The 15,038-nt window shown below is 39.9% G+C and overlaps 1 protein-coding gene across 3 annotated transcripts in view; it reads left to right on the top strand.

Annotated features, from left to right (window-relative positions):
- Positions 1 to 14,186, top strand: part of ntrk3b (neurotrophic tyrosine kinase, receptor, type 3b) — a 273,282-nt gene extending 259,096 nt beyond the window's left edge. For all 3 annotated transcript variants that reach the window (XM_008404813.2, XM_008404814.2, XM_008404812.2), the window contains 2 exons: positions 2,146 to 2,304; positions 9,751 to 14,186. In XM_008404813.2, the coding sequence (XP_008403035.1) occupies positions 2,146 to 2,304; positions 9,751 to 9,936 (345 nt within the window). In that variant the 3' untranslated portion in view covers positions 9,937 to 14,186. The remainder of the gene's footprint in view (positions 1 to 2,145; positions 2,305 to 9,750) is intronic.
- The last annotated feature ends 852 nt before the right edge of the window (positions 14,187 to 15,038 follow it).

Below are 15,038 nucleotides of genomic sequence, written 5' to 3'. Positions count from 1 at the left end.
CTTGATTATGGAACCCTACATTGACAAACAGGATCAGGAAGTACTGATAAAAGTCAAGGTAGTTTCACTTTTAAGCAAACTTCAGTGCTTTGCTAAAATATTCCCACCACTCAAACCTTTTCACATTTTGTTCCTTCACAATCACTTCTGTGGACTCTACAATTCCCAAGACATAATTTTGCACTCAAAATGAAGTGTAAATGAAGTGAAAGGTTGTTTAAATAAAGGTTGACTCGAATAAATGACGTTGACTCGAATAAATGAGTACAAATCCACACCAGATTGTTTAGAATAGTATCTGTGAAAAATAAAGAGAAAAAAAACCGTCTCATTTGCCTCCAATTCAATATGATGCACTACTTTCTCTGTCACTTAAAATTCCACTAAAACACACTGAGGTTTGTGGTTGTAATCTGACAAAAGGTGTACCTCGTTGCTGTCTGCGGTGTTAAAAGGCAACACAGGGAATGTGCTGTGGCTTTTTCTACACTCCATATTGTTCAAATTGAAAAATGTTGCTACTGTGGTTTCCTGAATGAAATATGTGTGGTTTTCAAAGTGACATTTTGGCAGCGAAAACGTTTTGAAACGCTTTACAAGTGATGTTGTTGAGAGAAAGCATCCACTTCGGTGCAAGTTCATGTTGTGAAACCGTTTGAAATCTGCCAGTGGTTAGTAGTAAGGCAGGGCCAACATGTACAGTCACTAGTAGAATCAAAAACAAAATTTTGCTTCTAAAAGCCCAACTTCAGAGAGAGTAACAAATGAAGGAGAACAAACAAGCCTAAAACCAACGAACGACATTTAATGAAGTGTAGAAACTAGAAGATGCTGTAAATAAATGCCAAGAAATAATCAGCCTTTTGGCAGCTCGACAGTTTTACTTTAGAAACATCCACTAGAGTCGGCTGCGGCATCCAGCTGACACAGATATGACATTCAAAGGAAATCTGCAATGAGTGTGCCACAGAACTGGGAGGTAATTAAAAACACTCGAGTTGACTTTCTTATTCTCCCCTGGCTCCTAAAAAGCCACGCTGCACTCGCAGCTGATGGCACACAGATGTCAGAGCTGGTAAATGGAGTTTAGAGAGGAACTTGTTATGATTAAATGAATCTGATTGTGTTCTAACCCAGAGGTGCACATAGGAGGCAAGTTTATTTACCCTCGCCTGGCGGAGGCACGTACGTTTTTTGGCCTCGATTCTGACTGTAGCTTTCATTTTGATGTTATCTCTGAGCGCAGAAAATTAGCACAGATGTTTGTTTGGGCAGGCCGGCGCTTGGCGAATCAGCGAGTGGATTGATGGGTGGGTGGTTTTGATGATGGATGGATGATAGGTGTGTATCTGATACACTGCAGGAGTATGTTTGCTGCCTTGTAGATAAGAAAAGCCCCCAAAGTGAGCTTCAAAATCATCTTTTTTTTCTTTCTCTATTGACAAAACTGTCAAAGGAACAGCAGCAGAGGTGAAAAACTAAACCACAGCAAAACATGAAAGACAGCAGGAAGTGAAAGGAATTCAAAATCCAGGCAACAAGTAGAGCAGATATTGAATTCCCACTGCCATATACAGTGCCTACCATATTTACCTGCAGCCCGAGCAGAGCTTTTCAAAAACACCTCAAGATAAATTCACCCTTTTTTTCTTCTTTTTTTTTGCAGTCATATAGTGTTTATCCTAAAAACGATAGCAACCAAGTGTTTAATTGGGGAAAAAACATGTTAGTAACTACTTAGACATTTGGTTATTTTTTACAAAATCCCTGGTGCTGTAATTATTGAGGGGGTTCAGGAAGGATGACCAATCAGATTTCAAAGCTAGCCTTGGAATCACCCCTGCGTCAAAGTAGATGGGATTTAATGCCCTACCTGCAATTGCTCCATGCAGTGATCCAATACAAAGAGACGACCAGGCAGACAGGTCGCTGTTTTCTTGCTTTGTGTCACTGTCAGTACCCCAGCAACATGGCAAAGAGTCATAATTACAGCCTACAGATCAGTTGCATTTACAGGCAGGCGGCCAATCCTTAAATGATGCCTTATTGATGACTAAATATGACAAGCTGTATTTTTAGAAACGACATTTCAGTATGCAGTACTAATCTCTCTCCCTCTCTGGCTTTGTTCACTTCTCTGCTCAGGTTGGAGGACACACCATGCTACCTATCCGCTGGATGCCCCCAGAGAGCATCATGTACAGGAAGTTCTCTACGGAAAGTGACGTCTGGAGCTTTGGGGTCATCCTTTGGGAGATCTTTACCTATGGGAAGCAGCCTTGGTTTCAGCTGGGTAACAATGAGGTACAGAGAGCCGGCAGCATGTCAATGAACATCCACGAGACACAGCAGGCTACACACAGTGTGCTGGGTGGATGGATGTGGTCAGGAACAGCGGGGTTCCAAATCAAGAGCATTATAATGGATGACAAGGTGGCAAAACCACAAACTAAAGGGGAAGATGAAACATCTCACTTAATCTGTTTGGTGTTTTAAATCTTTGAAATTACCTTGAGAGCTTGTTAATTATAATGTCAGATTCAAACAAAGACAGGTACGACTCATCCGTTCTCACACAAATCTTGAACATTTTGGTTCCAGCCGGTCTATCGTTGGTTCTACTATGACTAGTCCTTAACATGTCAATAGGTTTGGAGAGAAGGAAGACGGATGTTTTGTTGTCTTTTAATTGACAGTGTAGTGCAGTGTGACTGGAAGGTAGACAAACACCTATCCTTGTAATGGATCTAAGCAGATTTTTTTAAAAGAGGGAGCATTACTCATTTAAGGGGAAGCAATGGTAGGAATTTGTCCTTTAGCATTGAATCAGGACGAGCCTCCACTGCTTCTGTCTGAGTCCTCGTGTCCTCGGGCGAAACTCTTCATCCGCATTGTCTTTTAGTAGCAGTGTGTGGCAGCTTCACTTCTGTCAGACTCCCCAAGGGCAGCTGTGACTATATTGTAGTAGCTTACCACCATCAGCATGGGAATATGTCCATGAATAACTGAATATGTAGTATAAAGTGCCGCGGAGTCCTCTGGTCTTGATAAATCACTTTACGAGAACAGACCATTTCTTACCACTTACTGTTTCAGCCGACTTAGAACTATTATGTTATATTGGAGATATTTCCATGATTTGTTGCAGAGACAATGTGCTGGCTGGACGGTTAGAGGACCAATGGTTTGTAAAATGTAGTTACAACAAGTTGTGAGTTAAATACAATGGTTTAGAGCTTTATTTTGATTGATCTTTAAATCTTTTTACATTCTTGTTGTACCACATTGTATACTTCTTTAAATGAAATGTAGTTTTATTATTACTATTCCTTTAGCCTGATGGCTTCTTATGCCATCTTTCTTTTATGGGCACTCTGGTCTCGAACACTCATGATGATGATGATGATGATGATGATGATGATGATGATGATGATGATGATGATGACAGCCAACTGCACATGCAAAATCCTCCTTTAAAAGGGGCAGTCTGCTCTCCTTTCGCGCCTGTAATTAATTGCACTTGTGTAATAATAATGTCAATAATACATCTTTGTAGATTGACTGCAACATACCCACTTCTTGTGCATTCAATTTTTTATTAGTTTTTTTGCTCATGTTATTTACAACTCCTTATTTGGAATCTCGGTAGATCAGGCCCTTACAGTTTAGAGTATAGATGTTTATTTACTACATAAAGCTTTAGGAATTAGAAACAGATGTCTGTACTTTAGCATAAGCCAACCCCTAGCTTACCAATAGCAAATGCCAATACAAGTTCCATCTTGAATCCCGATCCGACAGCCCTATGTCGCCTCTTTATTCTCTGTGAGAGGCTCCACATCAATAAATGAGGGCATTTTTCTGGCAGATGGGCATTTCACATAGCACCCATTATTAGCTTCTTCCTGTGAAGCTTGTTTGACCAATCAATGCATTTCTATTAGTATTACTTTAGCAAAGCAAGCATGTTGATAAGTGAACTAGACCAAAAGAGTAGGCCGCACAAACTGCAAAAGTAGCTTGACACAAAGTGGCATTTCTACATTTTATAGCAGGAAATAAAAAATTTGAACCATGAAGAACCATCAGCATTAAGGTCACGTAAGGTAATTTTATTTATGTAGCACATTTTCATCAACAAGGCAGTTCAAAGTGCTTTACATGAATTAGAAGGAAAAACAACAAACCAAAGGAAAGAGCAAGAGAAGAAAAAAAAGAAGAAAAAGTATAATGGCCAAGCTTATATGCATAAAGAAGGAATTTAACTTTAGTTTCAGAAGCTCAGAGCAAACAGACATTAAATATAAATATATTAACTTTCAAGGAGATTAAAGACCTCTAAAAGAATACTATGCACATATTCTGTGAAAAAATGTTTTGGTTACAATACAGCAACTATCTGTTTCACAGCAGAGTAGCTGACTTCTCAGACTCTAAAGTGTTCATTGTGTTCATCAGAGAGGCATCCTGGGAGAAGAAACTGTTTCTGTGGCAGCTAGTTTTTGCGTCGACATGACGGTAAAAGTCTGAACAGTTTCTGTCCAGGGTGTGTGTGGTCTGCAGAGATGCTAGCTGCCCTTTTCCTGACCCTGGACTTGTACAAGTCCTGAATGGAGGAAATGTCAACCCAGATGTTCCTGTTAGCAGACCTAATTATTCATTGCAGTCTGGTCCTGCCCTGTCTGGATAATGACTGTGTAGAAGATGAATAGGACGCCTTTGGTAGACTGTACTACTTGAGTTGCCGTAGGACGTTCAGTTTCTGGTGGGCCTACTTACTACATTGTCAGTGCGAACGTAGTGTAAGAGGTTCGTCGCTCCAACGCCTGAATAAAACGCAGATGTCTCCTCTAATAGCTGGTAGGTTATGAGCGCTGGCTCCATGGATGAATTATGAATATATTTCATGCAGCTGGTGACATCTGCTGCTGCCATGACTTTTACAACTTGCCGCGTGAACAAGTTTATTCACGTATTATTTTAGTTTCATGTCTCTTTTAGTGGAAACGCCGCCATTGCAAAATTGTGTTTTTGGTTTTCTTTACATAAGCAGAATATAGACAAAGATTTGTGAACATTTGTAATGGAATCAGAGCTAATATCCTGAGGATGAAGTCCAATGTCATCTCCACATTCTTGAGTGAGTTCTGACCACACCAATGCTCCAGCAGGTCCACTTCCTGTCTGTAAGCAGAGCAGACACCATCTTGGATCAGCGGGGAGAGAACGCAGCCCTGGGGAACACCTGGGGTTATGGTTGACGATGAGCCGTACAGGTTAGGCTCTGCTTGGAGGTTGCTTATGTTGCACAAAGACAATTATTAATGGGCCTGAGTGGCTGGAATTGAAGTGATAGATTATTACCTGGGTACCACGGGAACCTGTAACAAACACGGCCGTCTCTCCTGTGAGCAGGCTGGCTCATCTCTGGAGCCGCACAGTAAAATTAGCATCAGCTTTATCTGCCAGCCTTGTTGTGTTGGCCCAAGCCTATAAATTATTGTATTTTTTTGTACTTATGAGTCAACATACAGTTTGCGCAATACCCACTTGCATCCAAAAATAGAGCAGACAAAAGCAGATATTGGCTGATCATTACTCACTGTCGTGGTGCCACGCAGTTGTCATCCGCACAACAGAAAGCGCATGAAACACAATCAGATAGGTGCGACAAATAGACCTCAAAGACTTATTCATTTCTGTTGTAGCTCAACAAATCATTCATTGATGTGGCTATTGTGAGTCTCAGAGCCGTGATAACGGGCCACTTTTCGCCTTCATGATGGAATTCCTCCAGAACGGCGAATAAAACGGGTTACTGTGGAAGCTCCGGTTCTCTCTGCTAACTCAACAGGCAGATGTTTTCTGCAGCTTAACAACAAAATTGATTTTCACATTAATTGTTCCAAACCCTTGTTTTCAGTCCAATCGATCGGAGATGCAAAAAATTACCTGGCTAGAACAACCATTTTCTCACACCATTAAGTATCGCCACGAGAGTCTGTCATACCTGATCTCGCGTGGCCATGGATTTGCTTGCCGATAACAGTTTTGGTGAAAACGGTTATACACTTCAAGACGACAGCGCAGGCCTGACATGCAGCACAACGGCTCTCAAAAGTGACTTTCTCCAAATAAAGTGGGATGTATTCTGCCCAATTTATGTGAAAAACATATTGTTATGAGAAAAATAAAACCTACTCAGTGTGATAAGTTGGTGGAATAAACATGGAGTCCTTCAACACTTTACTGAAACACATTTTGATTCAGTTCCAGCTTTCAGTTAAAACTCATCATGATTTATGGCGAGTCTGAATGATCAGTTTCGCTAAAGCTGTAGCTTCCAGAGAAGTTACAGGGATTGTTAGAATATCATTTTACAAAGGTATCAGTCAAGAGAAGGGTACAAAAAAAAGTCCTACATCATGCATATGGCTTTGGACAGGAAAATCAGTTATCAATATTAGACTATTGGCCCCCAAAACAAGGCAGCCTATTATGTTTTGATCAAACTGAAAATGTATATCACTATAGGAGCCAACTATATTTTTGTATATGAAAAATCTAGTTTTACTGGAACCTGTTAAGATTGCTGTTTTCTCAGCCTAACAAGGTCTGCTTACTGTGTGTGATATTATCTATCAATCTACTGGGATCGTCTCGAAACAATGGCAAGACTTGGAATAAGCACAAATATGTATCATTGCCTATCCAGAAGTTCAGAATTAAAGAGTTAAAGGGGAGGTATTATGCAAAATCAACATTTTTATTAGAGCTTAAAGAGACACAGACCGATTTTAAGACGTCAGATTCGGCTAAGATGCAATGTCAAATTCTTTTGAGTTTTTTTTACTAAATGGCCTTTTCATAACAAATAAAGATAGTATAATTATTTGATTGCGGTTAAAACACACACAGCCATACAGCCGGTGTCTGGATGGTCAGTCTGACAGACACACCGACTGATTCAGTGCTCTCCTGACCACAGGCGACCTGCAATAAATATAAAGCAGCCATGTGTGCCATCGCACCGCTCTCCTCCCATTCCCACATCCTCCACTCACTGTTTTCTCAATTAAAAGTACATTAATGCAGGTGTGCATTAATTATTGCACTCTTATCTCTGTCAGACCTGCCTGACAGAAATCTGCTGCTGCAGTCATCAATCACGCAGTGTGACGGGAGATGCTGTTTTGATTTCGTAACGTTGAACTTGCACCGTGACATGTTCAAGTCCAGTATGATTTTTGAAATTGCAGGGTGCGCAGTGGGCTTTAGTAAAGGCTGACGAGTCACAGACAACCAGCAGCCTCAGTCAGTGATGTTGTTCTGCTGAGAAACTCACCAACAGTTTATTTTTAAAGTGTAGAAGTGTAGTTTCAAATGGCTAAAATTAGTTGGTAACCTCTTTAAAGATTTATTTGTTTTATCTAAAAACTCCCTGAGATATGAAGGTTTTCTAATTCAGCTGCAGTGGCTGATAACTTTATGTAAATTCAAATGGTCCAAACTATTTTGGTTTCGCTTTGCCTTTTCTATTGTCTAACCAATGTTGGTAATTTTATTAACTAGTCTCAGTGACATTTCATAAATCCACAATACATGTTCAAAGGATGCAATCAGAAAAAGCAACCAGGTTCTCAAAAATAATTAGCACTGTAAGGACTGAATACGACCTAAATCAACCTAAACAAACGCAGCGTCACTGAGTTAGACTGACTCCCAGTAACGCTGATAATTCAGCCATATTCTCAGTCGGTGCTGCTCTGCATGGCTGGGTGCTGTTGCCAGGAGACGGCGGCTTCATTGTGCTGGTTGTCATTGAGGAATTTATGCAAAGAGGCCCTATGTGATCCTCCATGCCACCGCCGCCTTTATTTGCCGTGTCTGTTTTGCTGTTGGTGGAAGAACGCGACGTACAGACTGAGACAACGTGAGCGAGGGACAAAAGACGACAGTGACATTTTGTTTCACTATGGATTTGTTCCATGTGTGACAGTATGTCACACATGGAACAGAATAATTCTGTCGTACATATTATAGGAAATTTGGTTTCAAACTGTAAATCAGAAACACTTTTCAAAGTTTGTATTTTACAGTCAGCTTGCAGAAGCGTCCCAAGCTCTGCATTTCTGATCATTCCCCCCCTGATTAGTTGTTTTTAGTTTTTCATTTTGTCAGATCATTAAACAACTCTCAATTTTGAACAGAGATAACCAAAGTGAATAAAATATGCAGCTTTTTAATTCAGTTACATATTCATTGAAACCAAATCGTTCCTAAACTTTACAACTGGTTTTCCCCCTATTTTTCTGAATATCTGACAAAATATGATGCTGCTTTCTCATTGTAACGCTAACATTGACGGCAGGTTTCAATTGTGGTCTGGATTTGTTTAAGACTTCCTAGGTTCACCGCTGTTGCATGTTTATTCATGGATAACAGGCTCTCATTGTGTTGCACTTCAGTCCCAAACTGATCGATGTTGGTGACTTTTTGTTTCTCATCTGTCCTTGTGTTTGTTCGCAAGGACAGACACGGTTGTTGAGATTTTTTAGCCTACTTCATGTTGCCAGACAGGTTCTTTTGACGTGATCTTGCAGTAGGACAAATGTGCCATTTTAATGAGCAATACCACAGATAAAGTATGTTTTTATTGTGTTTACTCTCTGTAACATAGCTTAAACTTAGAGTTGTGATTCTATTCATCATAATTTCAGGGATGGAAACATCTTGTCTCCTGTCCTAACATAACATGAACTTCACTTTTTTGCCACTAGTGGCTTTTATTTTGAAAGAAATCCAACAGAAAGGGGATGGAAAGAAGGTGGGTGGAGGAGGACATACAACCAAGGAGCCACATAGCAGAGTTGGAGTCAAGACCACCAAACCTGAGACCAAATCAAGACCAAGACCAGCACCCTGCTCTACATGACACAATAAAATTAAGTTTACCTATCAGAACTGCTTCTCAAATTGATCTGAAAGATCTACATTCCCATAAAACACCTAGATATTAAATACTTAGAGCTGAAATAAATTTAACCAATATCATTATCAATTCAAACTCTTCTTCATTCTGCTTTGTTTCCATCTCTGTGCCACAATCCGCAGAGGTCTCCTGCCTTCCCTAAAAAGATAACACCCTGGGTAGTTGCCCATATTGCCCATGTCAGAAACCACAACTGTCTGCACTATTAAACATAGTAATTAAGGCAATGTATTGAAGGTAAACAATGTTAACTATGAACACTGTCCAAGGTGCAACAAGCAACACCTCCGCACTATAATTTAGCGCATTTTTTTCATTGCAGATGCAACATATAAGTCTCTGTACAGCTAGCTTTGCTAACATCATGTCATGTAGTGGAATAAAAGTCAAAAGTATCCTTTATTAAATCTACTTAAGTACAGATACATGAAAATTCTACTTAGTACAGTGACGAAGCACTTGTACTTTACTTCCCACCACTGCATATGACTAATTGCTGCACAAGCCTAGCAAACAACTGATCAGTCAAGGTTTCACACGTCCACCTTCACTGTTTCTGTTTATTAGAATTTTATGACGTGGGACAGGGGAAAAAAATGACAAACAGAAAACCTGTTTCTTTCATATCCGTTTCATTAGCTCAAATCTCAATGGACGGTCCACCCGGTGTCACCGCTTTCTCATTACGAAGGAAGCAAAGCAACGGCCTCCCTCACCCCACTGCTGTCTCTTTCTCTCGCTCTCTCTCTCCTCTACAGGTTATCGAGTGCATAACCCAAGGTCGGGTACTGGAGAGGCCACGGATCTGTCCCAAGGAGGTTTACGACATCATGCTGGGCTGCTGGCAGAGGGAACCGCAGCAGCGACTGAACATTAAGGACATCCAGAAGGTCCTGTTCGCCATGGGAAAAGCCACCCCAGTCTACCTGGATATCCTAGGCTAGCAGCAGCCGCGCCCCCTCACCACACTCCCTCCCTCCCGAAACCCCCCCGTTCCCTGACAGACGGAAAACATCGACAGAGACAAAAACGAGACAAAGAGACCCCCACACGAAAATCCAGGAATAACCAAACCAACCTGATCCACTGTCGAAAAACACCTGCTTTGTTTGGGAGGGACTTAAGTGCCTGCAACACTTTTGGATATAGTGGATTAAAACATAAAAAATAAAAAAAAAGGAGAAAAAAAACACGCACTTTTACATTTTGTTTACTTGCGTATAAGATGTACATGTTGGAAGAAAATTTTTTCCCCTCGGGGAAAAAAAAAGAACTGCAAAAATTACACAAACATGGAGAAAGGGAACCGGGCTGGCAATGGGAAAACGGCTACAGCTTGATACGGTGGAGTGAATACATCAGAGTTTAAAATCTATCCTGGGTTTGGTTTTATGAATATATATAGAAATATTACATATATTTTATATTTATTTCTTTTTCAAGGTCGGTCGAGGTGTTAAAGGGTCCGCCATTTTTCGTCGCCAAGGGCTTGGCCCCTGTAAGAAGTCGCCACCAACAAACTACTGGCAGGGACTAGAGATGAGGAAGCCTTACACGCTCTCTGATTGGCCGGCTCCGAACTTTCAAAGGGAAACTGTGGAATAACACTGGCTGGTCGGAGAAAACGCTGTGCTCTGTAGAGGACCTATCCAATCAGACAACTGACAAAATCTATTTTAATTTAAAAAAATAATGTACATATTGTAAAATTCTACGTGTCAGAATTGTGTTAACTTATTTTTTCCTGATTTTACTTTGGTTCCTTTTCCTGACTGTGATCCGGGTGACTAAAGCATTGAGCTATGGTCTTTGTTTTCATCCCGATTCCGTGGAGAATTTCTCTTGGGGATTTTTACCCGCGTCAGCGCCGGTTGAGTTGTTGAACGTGACGATGGTGAATCCAGTTCAAACGGGCCCACTGAAGACGCATCGCACAGACTGTGGAGAGCGCGGGATGACTCAGAGCCATGGTTCACGTACCGGAGGCGCTGAAGCCTCGCCTTTACGTTCCACTTTGTTTGCTTTTCAAAACAAGGATAATGAGTTAAGTAATCTGTCACACCACAACCCCGAAACACAAACACATGCTTTGTCACTTTCAAGCTTTTTGGTGTGAAACTGCTAAAGAAAACATTTCTGTAACTCCATCCATATTCATGTTTTGGTATCTGTAAAGGTGTAGGTTGATGTTTTGTAAAATATGGCTATTTGCTTTCTTACTGCGAGGCCCATGACAATGCATCTTTGGGCTCCACACAGAAATCAGTGAAGTTAGCTTAGCATAAAGTCATCAACAGGGGAACCAGTCTCTGAAACTGCTTAATACTAATATTGCAAATAATTTGGGATTTCTTAGTGCAGTCAGATTTAGATTGGCTATTTTTTAAATGTATTTGAATTGTTTTTTGTCTTTTCACAAAAAACTAATGTAGAAGTGAAATTATGAAAATGAAATTTCATTACATTACTCTTACTTTTGTTTCATTAGTTTCTTTAAAAAATGAATCAAATTGTTCTAAATGTTGAAGCTGTATAGAATACCAATACAGTCAGTGTGAGCTTTGCTCAAGCTTACCCCAAACATAAAAAATGTATATTTAAAATTGTGATTTTTTTTTTATTTTCAGAGAAATGAAAAGGTGTGTATGAGTATTCCCTGTCTGCATAACAACTTTGCAGTCTGTTTGTGAATAACCTTGTTTTAAAAAAAATACCTTTTGTCTGATAGAACAAGATCTCAGAATCAGTGCTAGCTAGACCAACCTATGCTAACGCAATGCAGCACTGAAATCTGGAATGTTCCAATTTTGAGTTTAGAGTGACCCAAAAGTTTGGTTAATCCAGAATGTTTTTTTTTTTTAGCATTTTAGCAAAAATAAATTTGAACTGCAGAAACAGTATGGTGAGAACTTTAATCATTTTGGAGGCCGTATGTTTTCAAAACCTTGGTAAGCAATGTTATCTGCCAATGCCTCTTATCTAATGTCTTAAATGACTAACATTGGCTATACTCAGGTTACTGACTGCAACACATTCTAATGGTTTTCTGACTTGAAACTGGAAAACGGTAAGAGTGAATGTGACATAATTCCCAGGCTTCTTAGAATACTTCTTAAGAAATGTATTGGAAAACGAGGTGGAAAATAAACCCATATTTTATTGGTATACTCTAAACAGCATCATTTTCTTTGTTCCATTTTGTTAATCAGCTCTGATTAGTTTCATTGACATCTAAATGGATTTGTAGATTTTAATGTTGTTCAAGGCTGGTTGGAAAGTAGGTGTCCTGTTTTTAGACTTTGTGCTAAGCTTATGTATCTCTGGCGCAATCTGCATTTTGACCAAATACTCACAACTTTATCATTCCTTTCTTTTCTTAGCAAGAAAGCAAATAGGCATAATACTTTGAAACTGAAACTACAGACTTTACTGATTGATACCATCCAGATCTTGCTACATTTCTGTCCAAAAAAAAAGAAATTGAATCATGTTTTTATGATACAGCTATACTTTTCATCAGCTATTCATGTGTGGTGACTATTTTTACACCTGCCGTATCTGACAAAGAAGCCTCTTCTGTTACCATTATATCACAAAGTATCAACTGATACCAAATCAGCTGATTGTTGTTGATAAAGTTTGATAATTTGTCTTAAATGAACCTGGTAATATAAAAAGTTTTCTTCCTGAAAGAGGAGGCTGGGGGGAAAAACACCCACGAAATCTACAGTGAGATCAAAATGAGATTAATTTTGAAGGTTGAGCTTAAAAAGAAACATGCTTTGTTTTGAATTCATTTTTTTTTTCACATCCTGGAGATTTCAATCTGAACGACGAACCTCAGGCAACTCTTCTTTTTCATGTTGTGTCTGAATATATAGCAGTTCTGTGTGGATCTCTTTACACCCCTTTCTTTTTATCTCGACACGACTTCTCACAGTATCACTGTGTTTGTCTCCGTTCTCCTTTGGGACTATGTAAAGCATTAATGAGCATTCAGTTACTCCATGTGTTTTTTATATGACAAGCGGGATCAAATCCATCGAGTTACCCAAAGTATTGAGTTTTTGTGTATTCTCTTGTGGTAAAGATAAACGCTTAAAGACATTATGACACAGACCGTGAGCATTTGCAGGGTATTGTAATCCTTTCATGGTGAGTTATATATTGTTTAATATGTTTTTCTTTTTTTATTTCCTTCTTCTTGGATGAACTAACTGAACACTTTTTGAAGCAAAGTTGGCATATTACCATGTACACATGTTACAGAATATAAAAATGTGGTATAACGACTGCAGTATATAAAATACTGGTATTCCATGATAGATCTTTGTATTAATGTGACTCTCTTAAGAAAATGTCTTCAAACAATCAGACGATCTCCTTTTCCATTTTGTCCTGTCTTATAAAGATATGTGAATTTGAAACGCTCTCGTCCTTCTCTAAATCTCAGAGAGATGAACGTCCTGTCTTCTGTATGTGTTTATTTTTTTTCTCTTCCTTTCGACCAGATACATGTTTCGTATTTTTGCAGCTTTGTGTTCTATTTCAGTTAAAATAATTGATTGTTTATCAAAAAAAAAATGCGCCAGGTTAGAGGTTCAGTTTGTGTAGGAGTATATGAACATCGAATAAAACTGCAGGGGAGCTATAACCTTCTCAAAACCAAAAGTGTTAACTCTCTGACCCCTGCACATCTCCAGATGCTTGTATCTTCCTCTAGGCACGTCTCTAATTACTAGCTCTTGTTGGTAACGTACTCTCAGTTCTGCCAGACCAGCTCACCCACCTGTTTGGCAAAACTCGACCTCCTTGCCCCAAAGTAATGTGATTGCATCATTCATGGATCCATAATTAAGGACTCTAGTAATATGCTTCTATAAATGGCTGCATTCTTTATGAACGAGCCCGTTTTGTACGGCCTACTCTTTAAACCGTGACATTTTTGTTGCGATTCTTCCACTTTCTTACATGACGCCAGTGACCAGAGTCTTTCGCATCGGAAACCTTTTGAAACCAAGTCTGAGTGAAACCTTTCTGTACTTTGCTGGTGTGAAAGCTCACATGCACAGAACACACTGCTGCATCGTCTTGTGCAAGAACGGACAAATAACAGCTAAAACAATGGCGGATAGCATTGTGCTGTGTTGTACTACTTAACCTGCTGTGTCCGATGAATAAATGTGTTACATCAGCACTTTGTTCATGTTAGATGGATTTCTAACATTTACTATGAGGTGAAAGCTTAAGGGAATGCCCATTTGACATCATGCAAAAATAATGTGGTATACTGGTCTGACATGACAGCTACAGCTGATCCAAGGCGTCTCTGCATTGCCCTCAAAACAGGGAACTTTCCTTAATCAACATCCGAAAATACCGGCAGTTTTCAACTGTTAATGGGATTCAGGTATCTGGTCAGGATGCCTCCGGTGAGACCCAGACTTTCCCTCTACCTTTTACCCTCATGACCAAATCACAGACAAAAGGAAGATGACAGATGGTCTCCTAAGGCCATAAAGTGTAACATAATGAGCAGAGCGGCACCATTACAGGCAGTTACAGAATCATCTAACTAACGTTGAAAATGGAGGTGCTTCATTGATTCATTAGCCAGCATCACTCACATTTGTTACGTTTATTGAGGTTGGATAATGAGTCCACATGTTAAGTAGTTATATTGTGCAGTATCTCAGTAGGACACGATGTGCTGATGTTAGGTTGTTCTGTAGAGCAATGTCCGGTTCCTGGAACCTTCAGAGATTGTTCAGATTGCACCTTCATGCTCATTGGGTTCTGAATCAGGCTGGAATCTGCATGGCTAACGTTTTCCAAAAGATGTGTGAAACGACCCCCTGGACTGGTGCGCACCTACAATGGCATCAAAGTCTGTCAAGTCCTACTAATCGATTCTTTGGAAGCAATCACTATGTCCGGTGGGCTTCACTTTCCGTTTTGACTGTCAGATACCCCAGCGACTCTCTGTAGTACATTTACGCAACACTTGATACCATTTGGTTCCTGCTCTGGGTGTGTCAGCTTCTTG

This window comes from Poecilia reticulata, linkage group LG3, assembly GCF_000633615.1.
Source record: "Poecilia reticulata strain Guanapo linkage group LG3, Guppy_female_1.0+MT, whole genome shotgun sequence".
In the NCBI taxonomy this organism is placed as follows: domain Eukaryota; kingdom Metazoa; phylum Chordata; class Actinopteri; order Cyprinodontiformes; family Poeciliidae; genus Poecilia; species Poecilia reticulata.
The sequence above is the reverse complement of the archived record's forward strand: the minus strand, read 5'-3'. Positions and strand labels throughout refer to the sequence as shown.